General features: G+C 31.3%; 1 protein-coding gene across 1 annotated transcript; it reads right to left on the bottom strand.

Moving 5' to 3' along the window:
• LOC109335488 (protein RAE1-like) lies at window positions 7,874-14,487 on the bottom strand. Its single transcript, XM_019571623.1, has 11 exons — window positions 14,334-14,487; window positions 14,111-14,197; window positions 13,353-13,430; window positions 13,061-13,254; window positions 11,962-12,103; window positions 11,140-11,220; window positions 10,467-10,595; window positions 10,290-10,367; window positions 9,415-9,486; window positions 8,639-8,719; window positions 7,874-8,039 (listed from the first exon to the last, which is right to left on the bottom strand). The coding sequence occupies exons 1-11, from the start codon at window positions 14,382-14,384 to the stop codon at window positions 7,989-7,991; spliced, it is 1,044 nt and encodes a 347-aa protein (XP_019427168.1). The 5' UTR covers window positions 14,385-14,487; the 3' UTR covers window positions 7,874-7,988.

Genomic DNA, 17,491 nt, shown 5'->3' with positions numbered 1-17,491 from the left:
TGATAATGTATCTCCTCCACTAAATCAATTGAATGAGGATTGATTTTATAATGAATGTTTCACTACCTCGAAAGCAAAGTGACGTTTGGTTTCCTTCTTCTCTTTTCACGTTACTTTTTCTTTCTTTTAACCCTCCCTTTTACAAGCTATAATCCTCTATATTAATGAAAAGGAAAATGCTTCAAAAAGAAAAAGGAAATATAAATTCCGATGACATATTTATCTTTCTAGTTATAATGAGATAATATTTTTGTCATTAAAAAACAAATGGAGAAACAAACACTTATCTCTCCATTAATGGACATGATCATTTTTCTCTTTTACTCTCTTTTTGTTACGTTTGCCGCTACAAAAAATTTCTTATGATGGCAAAATCAGCAATGGCAGTGGGCCCACCCACATAGCTAGCAATTTTTTTGCGAGAAGGGCATACAAATTTTGCTCATTTGTCTATTTTGCTCAACTCGTTTGCTCGCAAAGCCCGCCGACATTTCTTTTGGATAATACGAACAACCGTAGACATAATGTAAGGAAAAAAAGATGAAAATTTAAAAAAAATGATGTAATGTGATTTAATGTCTCAACTTCAAATAAAATATCAAAGTTCTTTCAAAATTTGTGTTCTTAAAACTACTTTATTTCATTTATTTTTATTTTGTTATATTATTTTTTATTTTTAAGTTACTCGTCAATGCATGTTGGTTGTTCACATGTCCGTTAGCTCATTTTTAAAACACACAGGACATGCCATTTTGTCCACTAAAACAATGTGTGCATATTCGCCCCGCTTCAATTTTGCGGGCATTTACGGGCAAAGGCAAAACAATCATGGCAGCCCATTTTGCCATTTCTAATTGTGTGCCTTGTAATTTATGCCATAACGGATGGAATGTTTTAAGAAAAATCTAACCAAAAATGTTTATATATTTAATTTTGTCATAAAAATAAAAACCATCAATAATAATTCGAACAAAACTGCTCGTATCTAAAAAACATTTCTTCATTTTTTTGTTATTTTAAATTTTGTGTCTTTTGATTTGTAAATAGGCTGAACAAAATTGAGTGTTTACACTCCTGGTCCTAGTGATGAATTTGGCTAAGAATAAGTCTGTAAAATGATTTAACAAAATACTCATTGGTTTTGTCATGTAGCCAACCCTGAGTTGGCTTTTTGTCTTTGAATGGGACAACTTTGAATATCCTGCATAATGTTATTAATAAGATCCTGCTCCCCAATGAAAGGTAATCTTCTTCAAGATAATGTTCACTCTCATTAATCTTCATACCATTTCCCAAGGTTAATAATATAGGCTCCCATTGATAAGCTTAGGTTGTATAATCTTTGGAATTTATCTTTGAGGTTGTCCGACCCTATCCATTTGCAATGCCAGACATGTTTTTTGTTTCATCCCCAACTTGCCTAACAACATCGTCCCATAACCAATGAGCAGTGGGCCGAAATCCTTGGCTCTAGTCTACTTAAGTTATGAAACCATAAGGATCCTTTCCTTGAAGAAATAAAGGATCATTCCCCCGAGTAGTGTTGAAATTCTGACCATATTTTGAAGCTAATACACGGTACCAGAGACTATTACCCTCATTGAACATCATTCATTTCCATTTCCCTAAGAGAGCTAAGTTGAAGAGATGAATGTCCTTAACACACAGGCCTCCAATTGATTTATCTTCACAAACATATTCCCATTTGACCCAATTTATACCTCTCTTGTTCTTTGATCCATCCCAAAGAAAACCCATTTGAATTTTTGGGATTGATTTCACAATCGCGGAATGAGCTTTATAGAAAGAGAGAAAGTACACACAAAGGGAAGAAAGAACCGCATTAATCAAGACAACTCGTCCGTCAAAGGAAATGTAACTTCTTTTCTAAGATGAGAGTCTTCTTCTCGATCGATCCAAGAGTGGGCCCCATGTTGTGTTTTTTCTATGATTCATACCGACCGGGATCCCAAATAGGAGAGTGATTGGGTGCTTACTTTGCAATGCAAAAGATCGGACAAATGATTAATATGATCCTATGACATTCAACCCAATTAGTTTGTTTTTGCTGAAATAGACCTTGAGACCGAATGCGAGTTCAAAAATCCTTAAAACACTTTTCGTTATCACCATGTTATGTACCAAAATAGCATCGGCTGTGAACTGAAGCAGCAGGGACATGCCCAAAGATATAGGGGATGTATATAGTGAGAAAAGTAAAATTATAAGTCAGCCGTTGGATTAAATATTATTTTTTAAAACTCACGTGACTTATAAAAGGCAATCCTTCTAGTTTCCTTGTGTTGTATCCAAATCTATCATCATAAGCTCACTGGAAGCAATCCTCATCCAATTCCTCTCTTCTCCTTCAGTTTCCTTTAGTTGTCTCCAAATCTATCCTCATAAGTTCTTTTACTTCTATTGCCTCTCCATTTTTTCACCTATTCAATCATGGTACATCTTCATCATTTTTTCATTTCTAGTGGAACTTTTTTGTTTGCAATATTTCACTTTTCCTCTTTAGGACCTTAATAGATTTGAGAAGCATATTTGCCCTGAAACTTTGTTCACCAAGAACATGATAGTGTACTTTTCCTTTTGTTTTTATTCACATGCACATAAATTGTTGTCTAACAAAACCAAAAATGCAGCAAATTTCAGCAGACCGTACTTTTTGGAAGAACTTCATTTTCATAATGGTTTTATTTCTTCCTCCTTCACTGTTTTATTGTTCTTCATCCTACAATCTTTCTATTAAGAGGCACACAATTAAAGAGTTATTATTGATGAGTTATTGATTTTAATTTGTATAACCATTTATGATTCATCTCTGAATTTTTTAATATGTTGACATATATTTGTTGGACCTAAAATAGGAGTGAAATAGTTTGTGCCAACTATCTTGGCTTTGGCTTTTGGTTATAATTACAATTTTAACTCTACTTTTTAGGATGGTAGAAAAAAATTGTGACTTTCTAAGATTGGTGTTAATTTTTCTGACATGAATTTGGCAGCCATTCATATCTACACTATGAGCAACAATTGTACTCTTAGCAAGGATAAAGTTTGGCCCATATAGTGATGATCCTTTGAAGTAGAAGAAAGTTGTTGTAGAAGAGTTGTTGGAAAATAAAGTTGTGATAGAATGAAAAAATTGTTGTAGTTGTGAATAAGCAAATTGAGTGTTGTAAAAACTGGTTCGTGCCGATCGGTTTAGCCAGTAAACCGATGAACCGATCCTAATACTGGTATGGTATACTAATTATACCAGTCATGCCATTATCCTGGTCAAAACCGGTCATACCGGCCGGTTTTTATTTAAAATTAATTTTTAATAAAAATAAAAAATATTGATTTTTTGTTGATTTTTCAACATATTATATATGTATATCTAACTTACCGGTATGCGGTTTAATTAATGAACCATCGATTAAACCGTTATATCACTATATTAGCACCTTGACTGGTTTGATGACCAATATGATATTAATAACACTATCAAATATATTCAAAAGTGATTATTTTCCAATAAAGTTGAAATTCTTTCTTTACTATATATTGTGTCAATTACAGCACTTGATATGAATGATTGATATTGTGATTGTTATAGTTATGGTCATGCCAAATATGGGAGCACGTCTGTTATCGTGTGTTACTTTATTTGTTATTGTTTGCTTGTGATTGGTTGAAAAAATATATTTAAATTAAAATTTTAATAATTAATTATTTTTCTGATTAATCAGAAGTAATGGCACATGAAGTGGTACACTGTTTTGAGACAGCAGATGTCCACCATGCTGCATTAAACTCTTAACTATAATAATTAGTAGCCAATTACAATAAAAGATTATGCAGAATGTTGTTATTATGGTTATGAATGATTGTTAATGTAAGCCAAGCATATGCTGCAGATTATGCAGCAAATTAGCAAAAATACTTATGTAATGACCAATTCCACAGTTCAAAATACTTATGCACCAAATTACCAATTTCATAGTTCATCAGAAACACTCAAAGTCAAAATACTTCCCACTTTAAGCAATGTTATATGTAATAAAACTGCATGTGGATCAACACCTTTGGATGATAATTTTTTCTTCTCCAATGATTCTAATAACTCTGACTATTTGAAATACATAGTTCCTGATTGTGGCTTAAGACATGTTTCCACGCAGAGCAATAATAATAAATATTGTTAGTATAATAATAATAATATAAACTCATACATAATCCAACTTTTCTATAAATTAACACAGAAACTAAACCAGAGAAGTACAAATTATCCATCATTAGAAAAGTTATTAATCAAAAACAATATTTGTATACTTCAATTTACCCTAAATTAAGAAGATTTTGTGGGTCAGTTACGACTATCATGATAAATAGATCGCTTGTAAATCCTACAATAAATAATTGGATTAATTGTGTCTACCAGCTATATGCATGCATTTAAATAATTGTGTGACTCCATTATAATAAAAAACCAGTCTGGTGGTTGCTATCTTTGTCCACCTATTGATGATGTAATATTTTGGGATTTCACTTAAACCTTTCCCCTTTAAGGAGCTAATGAAAGGGCATAAAGAAGAAGTCTTAACACTACAATAACCAGAAGTGAAGAATGTGATACTACAGTATGAGCGTCACCAAATAGAAAGAAAGTAGAAGGATTGTGATTATTACCCTTTACTGATTGCACAAGGAAGGAAAGTAGAAGGACTCATGGGTGTAATTTGTGTTTTCCTATTTTGCCCTCAATATCTTTTTATTTCTACCAAAAAAACCATATATCTATACTATTAATAAAGGGAAAACACCAAATAACCACCCATGGTGTAATTTGTGTTTTCCTATTTTGCCCTTAATATCTTTTTATTTATACCAAAAAAATCATATAATATTATTTTCTTATTTTATCCTTATTATCTTCTTATTTTAAAAGCGTATTTAAAAAATTGAATATTAGACCAATTGAATAAATTCAACCGTAAATTTAGCGCAAAAAATTATATTTGAATTTATAACTCTACTTTTTAGGATGGTAGAAAAAAATTGTGACTTTCTAAGATTGGTGTTAATTTTTCTGACATGAATTTGGCAGCCATTCATATCTACACTATGAGCAACAATTGTACTCTTAGCAAGGATAAAGTTTGGCCCATATAGTGATGATCCTTTGAAGTAGAAGAAAGTTGTTGTAGAAGAGTTGTTGGAAAATAAAGTTGTGATAGAATGAAAAAATTGTTGTAGTTGTGAATAAGCAAATTGAGTGTTGTAAAAACTGGTTCGTGCCGATCGGTTTAGCCAGTAAACCGATGAACCGATCCTAATACTGGTATGGTATACTAATTATACCAGTCATGCCATTATCCTGGTCAAAACCGGTCATACCGGCCGGTTTTTATTTAAAATTAATTTTTAATAAAAATAAAAAATATTGATTTTTTGTTGATTTTTCAACATATTATATATGTATATCTAACTTACCGGTATGCGGTTTAATTAATGAACCATCGATTAAACCGTTATATCACTATATTAGCACCTTGACTGGTTTGATGACCAATATGATATTAATAACACTATCAAATATATTCAAAAGTGATTATTTTCCAATAAAGTTGAAATTCTTTCTTTACTATATATTGTGTCAATTACAGCACTTGATATGAATGATTGATATTGTGATTGTTATAGTTATGGTCATGCCAAATATGGGAGCACGTCTGTTATCGTGTGTTACTTTATTTGTTATTGTTTGCTTGTGATTGGTTGAAAAAATATATTTAAATTAAAATTTTAATAATTAATTATTTTTCTGATTAATCAGAAGTAATGGCACATGAAGTGGTACACTGTTTTGAGACAGCAGATGTCCACCATGCTGCATTAAACTCTTAACTATAATAATTAGTAGCCAATTACAATAAAAGATTATGCAGAATGTTGTTATTATGGTTATGAATGATTGTTAATGTAAGCCAAGCATATGCTGCAGATTATGCAGCAAATTAGCAAAAATACTTATGTAATGACCAATTCCACAGTTCAAAATACTTATGCACCAAATTACCAATTTCATAGTTCATCAGAAACACTCAAAGTCAAAATACTTCCCACTTTAAGCAATGTTATATGTAATAAAACTGCATGTGGATCAACACCTTTGGATGATAATTTTTTCTTCTCCAATGATTCTAATAACTCTGACTATTTGAAATACATAGTTCCTGATTGTGGCTTAAGACATGTTTCCACGCAGAGCAATAATAATAAATATTGTTAGTATAATAATAATAATATAAACTCATACATAATCCAACTTTTCTATAAATTAACACAGAAACTAAACCAGAGAAGTACAAATTATCCATCATTAGAAAAGTTATTAATCAAAAACAATATTTGTATACTTCAATTTACCCTAAATTAAGAAGATTTTGTGGGTCAGTTACGACTATCATGATAAATAGATCGCTTGTAAATCCTACAATAAATAATTGGATTAATTGTGTCTACCAGCTATATGCATGCATTTAAATAATTGTGTGACTCCATTATAATAAAAAACCAGTCTGGTGGTTGCTATCTTTGTCCACCTATTGATGATGTAATATTTTGGGATTTCACTTAAACCTTTCCCCTTTAAGGAGCTAATGAAAGGGCATAAAGAAGAAGTCTTAACACTACAATAACCAGAAGTGAAGAATGTGATACTACAGTATGAGCGTCACCAAATAGAAAGAAAGTAGAAGGATTGTGATTATTACCCTTTACTGATTGCACAAGGAAGGAAAGTAGAAGGACTCATGGGTGTAATTTGTGTTTTCCTATTTTGCCCTCAATATCTTTTTATTTCTACCAAAAAAACCATATATCTATACTATTAATAAAGGGAAAACACCAAATAACCACCCATGGTGTAATTTGTGTTTTCCTATTTTGCCCTTAATATCTTTTTATTTATACCAAAAAAATCATATAATATTATTTTCTTATTTTATCCTTATTATCTTCTTATTTTAAAAGCGTATTTAAAAAATTGAATATTAGACCAATTGAATAAATTCAACCGTAAATTTAGCGCAAAAAATTATATTTGAATTTATGAAATATAAACTATACATTACAAACGATAGGAAAACGGGTTGACAGACACGACAGTGCACTTCAACACGCTAGTATATATAAAAGGAATAGTGTAGCTTATAGATAATGGACTAGATGATTAGCTCTTTCAATGATGAGATCAGTTATTCTAAAAGTTGCTAAATAGAGGATTAATGAATTAAAAATTAATTAAGGGTCACTTAATCAGTTATAAAAATCATACATATTTAAACTTTAAGAACAAGTGCATTTTCCAACCATTAATAATATGCTCCTATTATATTCTAACTCAACTAAAATTTCTGAGGTCAATTTGAATCAGTTTTTAGACAAAAGGTCATTTGATCCAATGACATAAATAATATATATTTAATTTAATTTAGTTGATTTATATTAAGAAATGGATCCAAAAGTTTCTAAGTTCAATAAAAAGCATCTATTTCAAATTAATACATTTAGTATGTTTTTAAACTCTCAAATTCAGATTAAAGATAAAAAAAAATCTACTCCAAGACTCCTGAGTACTAGTGGGATACAAACAAATATTTAATAGAACATAAAAAAATCAATAAGTCTACTCGAAGACTCCTGGTACCAAATGTGATTCATAAATATTTAATTAATAATTAAACATTAATAATATTCATTTGAACTAAATAAAAATAACAACAAAAATAAAAACAAAAGAATAGGAGAAATAAAACCTTGGAAAGCAACATCAATAACACAATAAGAAAGTGTTAACTAATGAGTAATAATACTTGTAACAGAAATAAGAAAATGTACATTTTAGATTGTCAATTACAAGATTAATTAGTTGCAGTTTAGAAGCCCTTATATGAATGCAGCAGATCACAGAGGACCTTTAACATGAAATTTTACTTTCTACCAGTTGCTCCAGCTCTTGGCTTGCCCTTAACCTCTGACTCCTGCTCATATGAGAAAAGTTACTCCAAAACTCTCAAACATGTTGAATGAAAATATCAATCTCATGTATGAATGTCATTTTTATGATAAACAAAGGAAATAAGTAAAAACTAAAATGATTGAAGCATCAAGCATGGCTCAACTAGCTTTTTGTTTGTTTGTTTGACACCCTCAAAAGCCTACTCGAGTTGGATCCTCCAATGCGGAATTCTCTCTAAAGTGAGCAATTAAGGGTCTGATTGCGAGTTAAATTTTGGAGAGGAATGGAGGGAAATGGAAGGCTTGGAAGCCATGAAATACACTTGTGAGATAACTTTGAAGTCTTCATTTTCTCTTTATTCCCCTCCAAAACTAATCTCGCAAAACGGGTCCTACGGGTCCATCAAGTATGAATGTATTGAACTTTAAAGATAATCTCACTTTAGAAGGTCCAAAGGATATGCTTTAAAGATATTTAAATATGTCATTTCTTTTCTAAACATATATATATACCAAATGAAAGAATATGATTATTATCCTTCCCATTTTGTTTCAATCCTTAATAACATAACACCATCTTCTTTAATTTCATTCAGCTACACACATGTATGCAGAAGCGTACCTGTGGTAAGTGCAAATAAATGTAGTTTTTTGCAGTAGAGGGATTGTGATTTTCTGCACCCTTGCTCCAATCATAACAGACCTACAGACATAAAAATGTTTTCAGCATCCATTTACCACAATTGGTATGTGCATAAAATTACAAAAGTTTAGACCTAACATCTAAACCCAAGTGGCTAAATGTGATTTAGGCAACTTATTTCATACTTTGTTTTCACTTATACTATGTGTTTTTATTCTTAAGATGCATATGAACCATAAAGTCCTTGAATGTCTAAATAAATCAATTTAGCATTTTTAATTTTCAAAATTGTTAATATTTCATCTCTCCAATAGCATAAACTTAAGTGGCACACATCATCTGCCATTCTTTAAATAAAAAGATAAATATGAAAAATACACAACCAACTTATTTATCTGAATTCAAGTACATAGGGGTCCATTTTTAAAAATGAATATAACAAGCATGATGTTCTCACAAAATGGGGCCAAAATAATATGCATAAGTAAATATTTCAAAAATATTATGATGCTTCTGCAAAAGAACTAGCACCAATGCTACAGTGCCAGGGAGTGATGGAAAGGGAGGACAAGAGTTGAATTAACGAGGTCGAATTGCATACTATGCATGTCATACAGATCATACACACCAACAAATGCAGGTATCCTTATTAAAGTAAGAATAAAATATGAAATGCAGAAGCAAAAATATATAAAACTGCACAAGCAAAAAAATGAAATGGATATGATTTGAGAAAATATCAATATGAGAGATACCGCATAAGCATATATGGAGCCATCATTGTTGAATGTACCACAAGGTATGGGCTGACTACACCTTTGCATAGCCTGCAGAACACGCTCACGTGTCAGAAAAATGACAATAACAACAAATACTTCAAAACGATAACTGAAGAGAAATTATTACATGGTGTCCAAGGCCCAATGGTTCCAACCATATCTACCCCATTGATATGGAATAGACTCATTTTAAGTCGTTAATTATTATCAATGGTGGGGAAGTGGTTGGGACCATTGATCTTGGACCATGTCATAATTTCTCCTAACTTGGAGTGTATAGAATACAATGTATTACTTTCAAGATCTTGATGCATGACAGTACAGTAATCAGGGCTCTAAGAACCCAAAAATAAACTTACATCCAAAGCTGATATTATAATGCACTCATCCTTACAATTTCCGATAAGTGATAACATGCAAATTAGAGAAGTGTCCCCATCCTCAAAAAAATACAATCAAGAAAGGAGAAAAACAACAATAATATGAGTGTAATGTTTATGCATTGTCAGAGTAAAGATTTATATAAAGTCAGTATATCATCCACTATTCAATTGTATTACTTTTTTTGAAGAGTCAATGATGATAAAATATGAATGGTGGATGATACAGTGACAGTGTATAAAACTCATACACTATCGGTGTATACATTTTTTTTTCTCCAATAATATTGTGTTGGTGACCAGGAACATGTCTGTGTTCAGCCATACACACAGATGGATCCTATTATGAAATAGAAGTGCAAAACCATTTATTTTATAAAAAATTACGAGCTTATTTCCATTTTTTCAAAATTCCAGGAGACAGTTTCAGCAAGGAAGGACAATTAAGAAGCATTGGAGAAAAGCAGGAACCTTAAGTCTTTGTTTACTGTCCTTATCCCAGAAATTAAAAGCACCATCTGATCCAGCAGTTGCAAAAGTGTGATGTACCTGAATGCAAAGACATCGAATAAGATCTCACACAAGAATATTAAATCAACAACTTTCAAGATGAAATTTAACCAATTTTTATATTATAAGGTGTATTACTGGATGGAAGTTTAAGGAGTTGACTGAATATATCTCGTTATTCTCTCTGTGGCATTTGAAAGTAAAATTTTTGCTTTGTTGTGCATCATCCAGATGATGTACTCCAACCCTTCCCTCTATTGAGCCAACCTACAGAGAAGCAACATGGTCAATACTCGATAATTTCAACGAGTATTTGAGCAAAAAGTAATGTTTTTTTGTGAATATACAACAACAATTTGAGCAATAGCAATATTGATAGCATGAAGATAAAAAAAAGAGCATACAAGTTCCAAAAAAATGTTTCAATTGAAATGTAGACAGAATTGATGATGTCTGAGTTTGTATACATAAAAAACAAATATGGTTAATGAAAACAAGGACATGCCTAGAAATCAATAGCAGTCTCTATTTAAGGCTATATCTCAATAAATAAGCCTCGGTGTCATCTTCTGATAGATCAGTTTAACATCCTTCTAACAAATGATGCATTAATAACCCAGTTTTCTATATGCTTAATGCACCAAGAGCAAACTCAACCAGCAGAGACTCTTAGAAGTGTGGGTTTAAAAGCCCTAAACAAAGTGGAGAATCACCCCACATCACAGTGTTAATGATATTAAATAAAATAGAACATCAATAACAAAAGACTTGTACGAGGGTATTTTAATGTAATTGAGAGGTGAATACATACCAAAAATCCTTGCTGATCTGGAAAAGCAGCAACACATCTTGTCTGATACTTCAGGGGTGATACTATTCTTTTATACTCGGTCTGTTGGGATTTAAACAAAAATTAGAAGAAAAATATTTAGTATTGGCATCTATTGAAATTCATTGCAACTCGAATATTAATATGAAAATGGAACTCCTTAACTAGCCCTCATTGAAATAATGGAAAACCAGAAATCGCAGAAAAATGAAATAACAATAAATCATGTGACCAGCATTAACCACGACAGAGAACTAAAAGGTTTTTTAACAGACATATTGTTAGACCTCAGACAAATGAAGGGACAAAAGGGGGGAAAGTAGTCAGTGATGGATAGAGGAGTTGGTTGGTTAGTTAGAGAGATCAGTAAGATAACCAGTCAGATAAATAGAGAGGAATAAGAAAGGAAAGATTCATTCCGAGATTTAGCTTGTAAAGGGGGAAACACTTGTGAAGGAGAGACCCTAAGAGGAGATTTTTTCTCTTTGATTAGTCACTACTCACTCGTGAGCAATCAATCACAGAGACTGTCTTCTTTCTCTCTCTATCTCTCTAAACTGCCCATTACCCTTGCACAGAGCAAAAGCAGATAAGAAGATTTCACGTTATGTTGCAAAATTATTCGCTAGCAATTGTCTTGCTCTATTTGAATACTTACAAGTGACAACAGAAATTCTAGTTGAAATTTCATCTCATAAGTATAAATATAAAAACTAACACTATGGCACCAACCTATTGCTGACATGGCTACAACAAGCAACAAAAGCATTATGAAAGAATATTTTAGAAAGAATCAAAAATCACCTGAGGGTTCTGCAAGTTGAAAACAATCAAATTTCTATCTGCAGTTCCCACAACCATCAGAGGATGTTTCACAGATATTGAATAGCAGCGATCAGGGAGTTGTTGAGTATGCACTGGATTTGACTGCCTAGTATCCCAATACCTGCATAAAACAAAGCATAAAATAGTTTATGAGGCAACTAAAACTTCAACGGAAGGCATCATAAAAATAGCAAGACAAGAAATTTGAACAGAAACATCATTTTTGAACAGAATACAAGAAGTTCCAGTAGCAATGTCATGGTGTCATACAAAGAGACAACACAAACTTCTTGAAGAGAAAAACAAAATGAGAAAACAGCTCATTTATGAAAGTTTTGCTTTGAGCAAATAATGAGGAAAACTGAAACCAAGTGAAAATAAACTGTTCCAAACAAAGCCACCAACTCCAAGCTATATGTCTTTAGATAGGATATTGTAAGTGCAATCCCATCCATGTATTATGCCAATTGCTAGCTATCAAGTAACACAAGTACAGAACACTACAATATATCAGAACTGGGAATGCATTAAAAGAAAAAGACCATCATGTATATTTTTATGTTGAGAATAAAGTATCTCCTGGTGCAAGGAGATAAGTTATCTCCTCCTGCCAGTGAAATCATGACATGTGTCATGTCTCATCATTTTCTATAAAAATATTTTTAAAACTAAACAAAATAGTACACATGTCATACTTTTACTGGCGGAAGAAGATAAGTTATCTCCTGAGGAGATACATTATTCTCTTATATGTTATGTAAGTAAACCTGTGGGTTAAAAAAATGAAGTTTGCGATCATAATGCAACCATAAATTTACACATGATCACGGAAATATGGAATGTGTTACTTTTTCTTACATATTTTATACATATATCAGAGCATCGTCTATTGTCCAAAATAATGCTCATCCGCATTGGGCTATAACTCAAATATGCTAGAAAAGACACAATAGTAAATGTGCTATTGTGCTTCACAATTTGAATTCACATCATTGTCAAGAAAAAAGTAAAGCTGACCCCAAAATAACTAAGTCTCATTTTATAGTGTAAATGAAGAAAAAAAATAGTATGTGCATACTTGAGGGTCTTATCCCAACTTCCTGTTGCTAAAAGATTCATCTCCGGTATCCATGCGAGATCTTTGATGGGAGCATCATGCATGGCAACAGTCATTGCTTGTCCACCAGATGTAAGTGGCCACATCTTGACTTGCTTGTCACAACCTCCCGAAAACACTGTTGTTCCATCATCCTTCCAAGCAGAGCACAAAACCTAAAAACAATACAATAAACATTGTTAAAAAATTACGGCCAATGCCACTTCAGTCTCAAAGAATACAATCCTTTTTTTTTCAATTTCAAATTCATTACCGGTTGGTCATGAGAAATTGAAGCCTTTGGTGTACTGTTCAAAACATTCCCATTCTTTTGTATCTCCCAACACCGAACCTGCCAACAAGTAAAAAAATGCAACAACTTGCAAATCAAGTTTCTTTATCTCTTGAGATCTGATAAAATAATAATAATAAATTAAAGGTATTTTTTGACATGCAGACAGAACATTATGTAAGAGATTTTTCAGTTCTCTGGCTCCACCTCTTATAGTGAAACCAAAATGTCTACTTTTTAACTTCATGTTCTATTATATTTATGAAACACACCAACCATACAATAGAACCCATAAATTATGTTCTCTCCTGTTCTAACCACTCTAACAAATACTATCTATGTTTATAGAGTGCTTATTTGGGATTTATGAGAATACAACTATTCTTTGGTACATATTATCAAATAATAATTTGAATTCACAAAATTCAAAAATTAAACTTATTTTAACCCAAAAATTAAAATAGATGTGGGGTTTTATATATTCTAAAGGAAACACAATCTAAGTAATTTGAATTCCCAAGATCCAAAAGTGAAGCTTCAAAAGTTGAACTTATTTTAACCTAAAAATAAAAAACAGTTGTGGGGTTATATAAAATCTAAAGGAAACACAATGCAAGTAAGTTTTGTTGGAACTACCGAGTATATCTCTAAGAACTAATCTCTTTCGGGTCTGTAGCTGTCCCTCCCAACAAGTGTAGCTCGAATAAGTTATTAAATAAAAATATAGAATAAAAGGGAACCTGGTTATCCCAAGAAGTAGCAACAAGGAAATTGGCCTTGGAACTGAAACAAAGACTTGAGATAGAATCACCAGGTGGTTGATTCACCTGCAAATTTTAATTTTTTTATATATTTTATTATAAGGTCAAAATAAACATGAGAGGTGAAACATAACATGATAATACATTAGGTTAAATTGGAGACATAAAATTGAAATATAAAAGTTGAAGATAGAAAGGTTACCTCATATGATTTGTTAGGATTGGTATTAGCGGCAGCACCGAAAGATGACATTTTGATGAAAACCCAGAAATCAAAAAGAGAGATTGAAAGAGAGAAAGGGTTTAGTGTGAAGAATAGTGAAGAGGCTCACAAAAAAAAACCCTTTTTTTAATACTGAATTGGTGGGGTACTACAAATCAAATGTAAGATATGCATTGCTACTACTGAGTTCTGAATAAATAAAATTAAAAAATGTGAAATATAATTCAATTTGATTGGTGAAATTATTACAAAAATTTGAAGGAAAAAAATGGCCTATCGTTTTCACACGTTAGTACATACCATTCACCCAACCCTTGGTTTTTAATTTAATAAATTTGATATTATAAGCTAATATTTAGATAAATATTGTGAACAACTGATTTTATTCCACCCATTTTATAAAAAAAACTAACAAAATATAAAGCTAAACAATGTATGAAAACCATTTTAATTAAAAAAATAGTTTTTGGAGATTTGATTTCATCAGATTTTGATCAAAAATATATATTAAGATTGCAATATGAAAATAAGCAAATGAGTTAAATCAAATAAATTTAATATCACTTTGATTGGGTTGTATATTTAAAATACAATAATAATTACAATCACAATAAGTTAAGGACAACAAGTAAATATTTTTTCTCTTATTTTCCATTTCTTTAAAAAAAAAGTATGTTTTAAGTGAAATAATGGACAATTTTTGACTTAATAACGGTAGAACATCATCCCAAAATCAAATTTTCTAACAATTTTCGTTTAAACTACTTATCCATTTTTAATTATTAAACTAATATAGTTGAATTTTTATAGTTCAGTTATAGTTAGAATTATCTCTAACTTCTTATCAAAAGCGAGAAGAATGTCTACGACCAACATTATCTCTTGGCTAATATTTTCATAAATTGAAATAACTATTTTTTAATCAAACAAAAAATAAATCAAACCAATCAACTAATATTTTACTCAAAATTACATAGTTTTGATTCTCTAATACATATACGGATACGTAAGAGTGATATTTACTATTGCGAGACTCAAAAATAAATATTTGTTTTAACAATTTAATTTTTAATAAAATAAATCAAGGGTGTATTTAATTTATAGGGTACTGTTTGTAACGAATGGTCGAAGTGCTAATATATTCTTCAATTCGTAATCGACTCTCGAATCCTAAACTCTTACTCAAAATACCATTTTATCCTAATTATATTTAAAATGAGTTTTCTACATTTGGAATATATTTTTTGATGAGTCAATAATAATTGAAAATAAATGGTGGATAATGCAGTGATAGTGTATCAAACTCATACAACGTTAGTGTATACATCTTTTTCTCATAGCTTTAATCCAAGGAGAATGACCTTTGTATATCTTCTACAATGAGAACCTAAAATTCATCATACATATTTTCTCTTCATGTCGACTTACATACTTAGTTTGGCAATCAATCTACAGATAAAATTTCACTTTACCAATTTCTAGCCAACACCACTAAATACTAGATGGAGAAACTTCAATTGGAAATGTATCCATAGAAAATCAATCTCTAAAATCACGATGATCATTTCTTGCTACATAACATGTGTCCCAATGATTACTACCAAAATTAGTTTTATTGCACCAACGCCAATCCGACCGTAAACCCGCCAAAAAGAGTTTTCAATTATGCATTGTGGTATTATCCATCAGCTAAGACATAAATGAGTGATTAGCCCACAAACTATGATTATTATAGCTTAAATGACACCATACGAGGCCAGAGTTCTTAAAATCTCTCAAAGTGTGAAGTAGATCTTCAATTGATAGAGTTCCTAATGAAGCGTAGATTGGTCAACAAAGAATGACGAGGAGAGAGCCAACATAAAAACTTAACCTTTCGATAGACCTACAATATCCATAATCAACTATAGTGTGAAAGGGAAGTCATGACATCATCATTACTCTTTATCCACCAGTAGTCCGAATTTGCAGAGTAACACCCTGTAGTAGTGACCTCCCAAATTCAAGAGTCAAAGGTGTTGGGTGATGCCAGAAATGGAATTGAAGTGGTAGTGTCTTTCACATAATTAGGAAGCAAAGTATAAATAGTTGTAAAATCCCACGAATAATTTGTCCATAAATCCCTTCCTCGTAACTGAGTCTAAGGAATATTAAAATAATCAATCATAATGCAAAGATTGTCTATTCCAGACCAACTATCATACCATAATGATCGGTCGTCATCCCTTAACTATAATATTTAAACATTTCTAAGTTCCATTGTAGCATTCGTAATACTCTTCCAAACATGTGAAGCAGAAGACATATTCTAAGCATACATCATGTAATAATCCCTAATATACTTTTATCTGAGAACCTTGCACCAGAGTTTGTTCCTCCCTTAGATCATGCTCCAACTCAGCTTATAAAAGAGATATTAGTTGAACGAGAATCATGGATCCCAATACCACCATCAATTTTATTCTTAGTTAGAACCTCCCATTTAATCCGATTAAGACTTCGCTTGTTAACATCACCTCTCCACAGAAAATTCCTTGTCTGTCAATTTCATTCCAAAGTTCTCAGAGATTAACATACTCTGCATGATATGAGTTGGCCAAGAAGCAATCACAAATTTAGCAAGATAAAGCTTACCAACTTTATTAAGAAGATTTGACCTCCATATACTTATTCCCTTAAAGTGTTTGAGAGAAGATTTTAACCATAGTTCTTAAAGTATGAAAAATAATATAGATTAATCATTTTTAGGGACTGTTTTACATTTAAGAAAATATTAAAAAGCTTCAACTTCACTATTTTTATGTATGCTTTTATAGATTAAAATGGGGCCCTTTCTTAAGAAACAAAGTGGTCCAATTCGGATCAATTTGGTTACTAACTTTAATTTTTTTTATATCACGAAAAATATCTCTCATCTTTGAGTAAAGAACTAATACTTTTTTGGAATTTGTGATTACATCTTTTAATAAGTATGTTCCTAGAAATCAAATCTTTGATAGTTTATTCTACTTGAAAATCTAGTAAAATCTTATATAACTGGACCAATGTCTTGTTAGCCCCCTCTTTAATTTAATCTAGTAATTTTTTATGAAACTCACTATTTTATTTGATTTCCCTCACTCTCTGCTCTCCAGCTA

The sequence above is a fragment of the Lupinus angustifolius genome, chromosome LG02 (assembly GCF_001865875.1).
Source record: "Lupinus angustifolius cultivar Tanjil chromosome LG02, LupAngTanjil_v1.0, whole genome shotgun sequence".
NCBI lineage: Eukaryota > Viridiplantae > Streptophyta > Magnoliopsida > Fabales > Fabaceae > Lupinus > Lupinus angustifolius.
This window is presented reverse-complemented; position numbering and strand designations above follow the sequence as displayed.

Coding starts and splice junctions, on each gene's coding strand:
- LOC109335488 (XM_019571623.1), bottom strand. CDS start 14,384: ATGTCATCTTTCGGTGCTGCCGCTAATACCAATCCTAACAAATCATAT. Junction 13,431..14,110: donor CTACTTCTTGGGATAACCAG/GTTCCCTTTTAT, acceptor ACTTGTTGGCAG/GTTCGGTGTTGGGAGATACA. Junction 9,487..10,289: donor ACAGTAAACAAAGACTTAAG/GTTCCTGCTTTT, acceptor CGTGTTCTGCAG/GCTATGCAAAGGTGTAGTCA.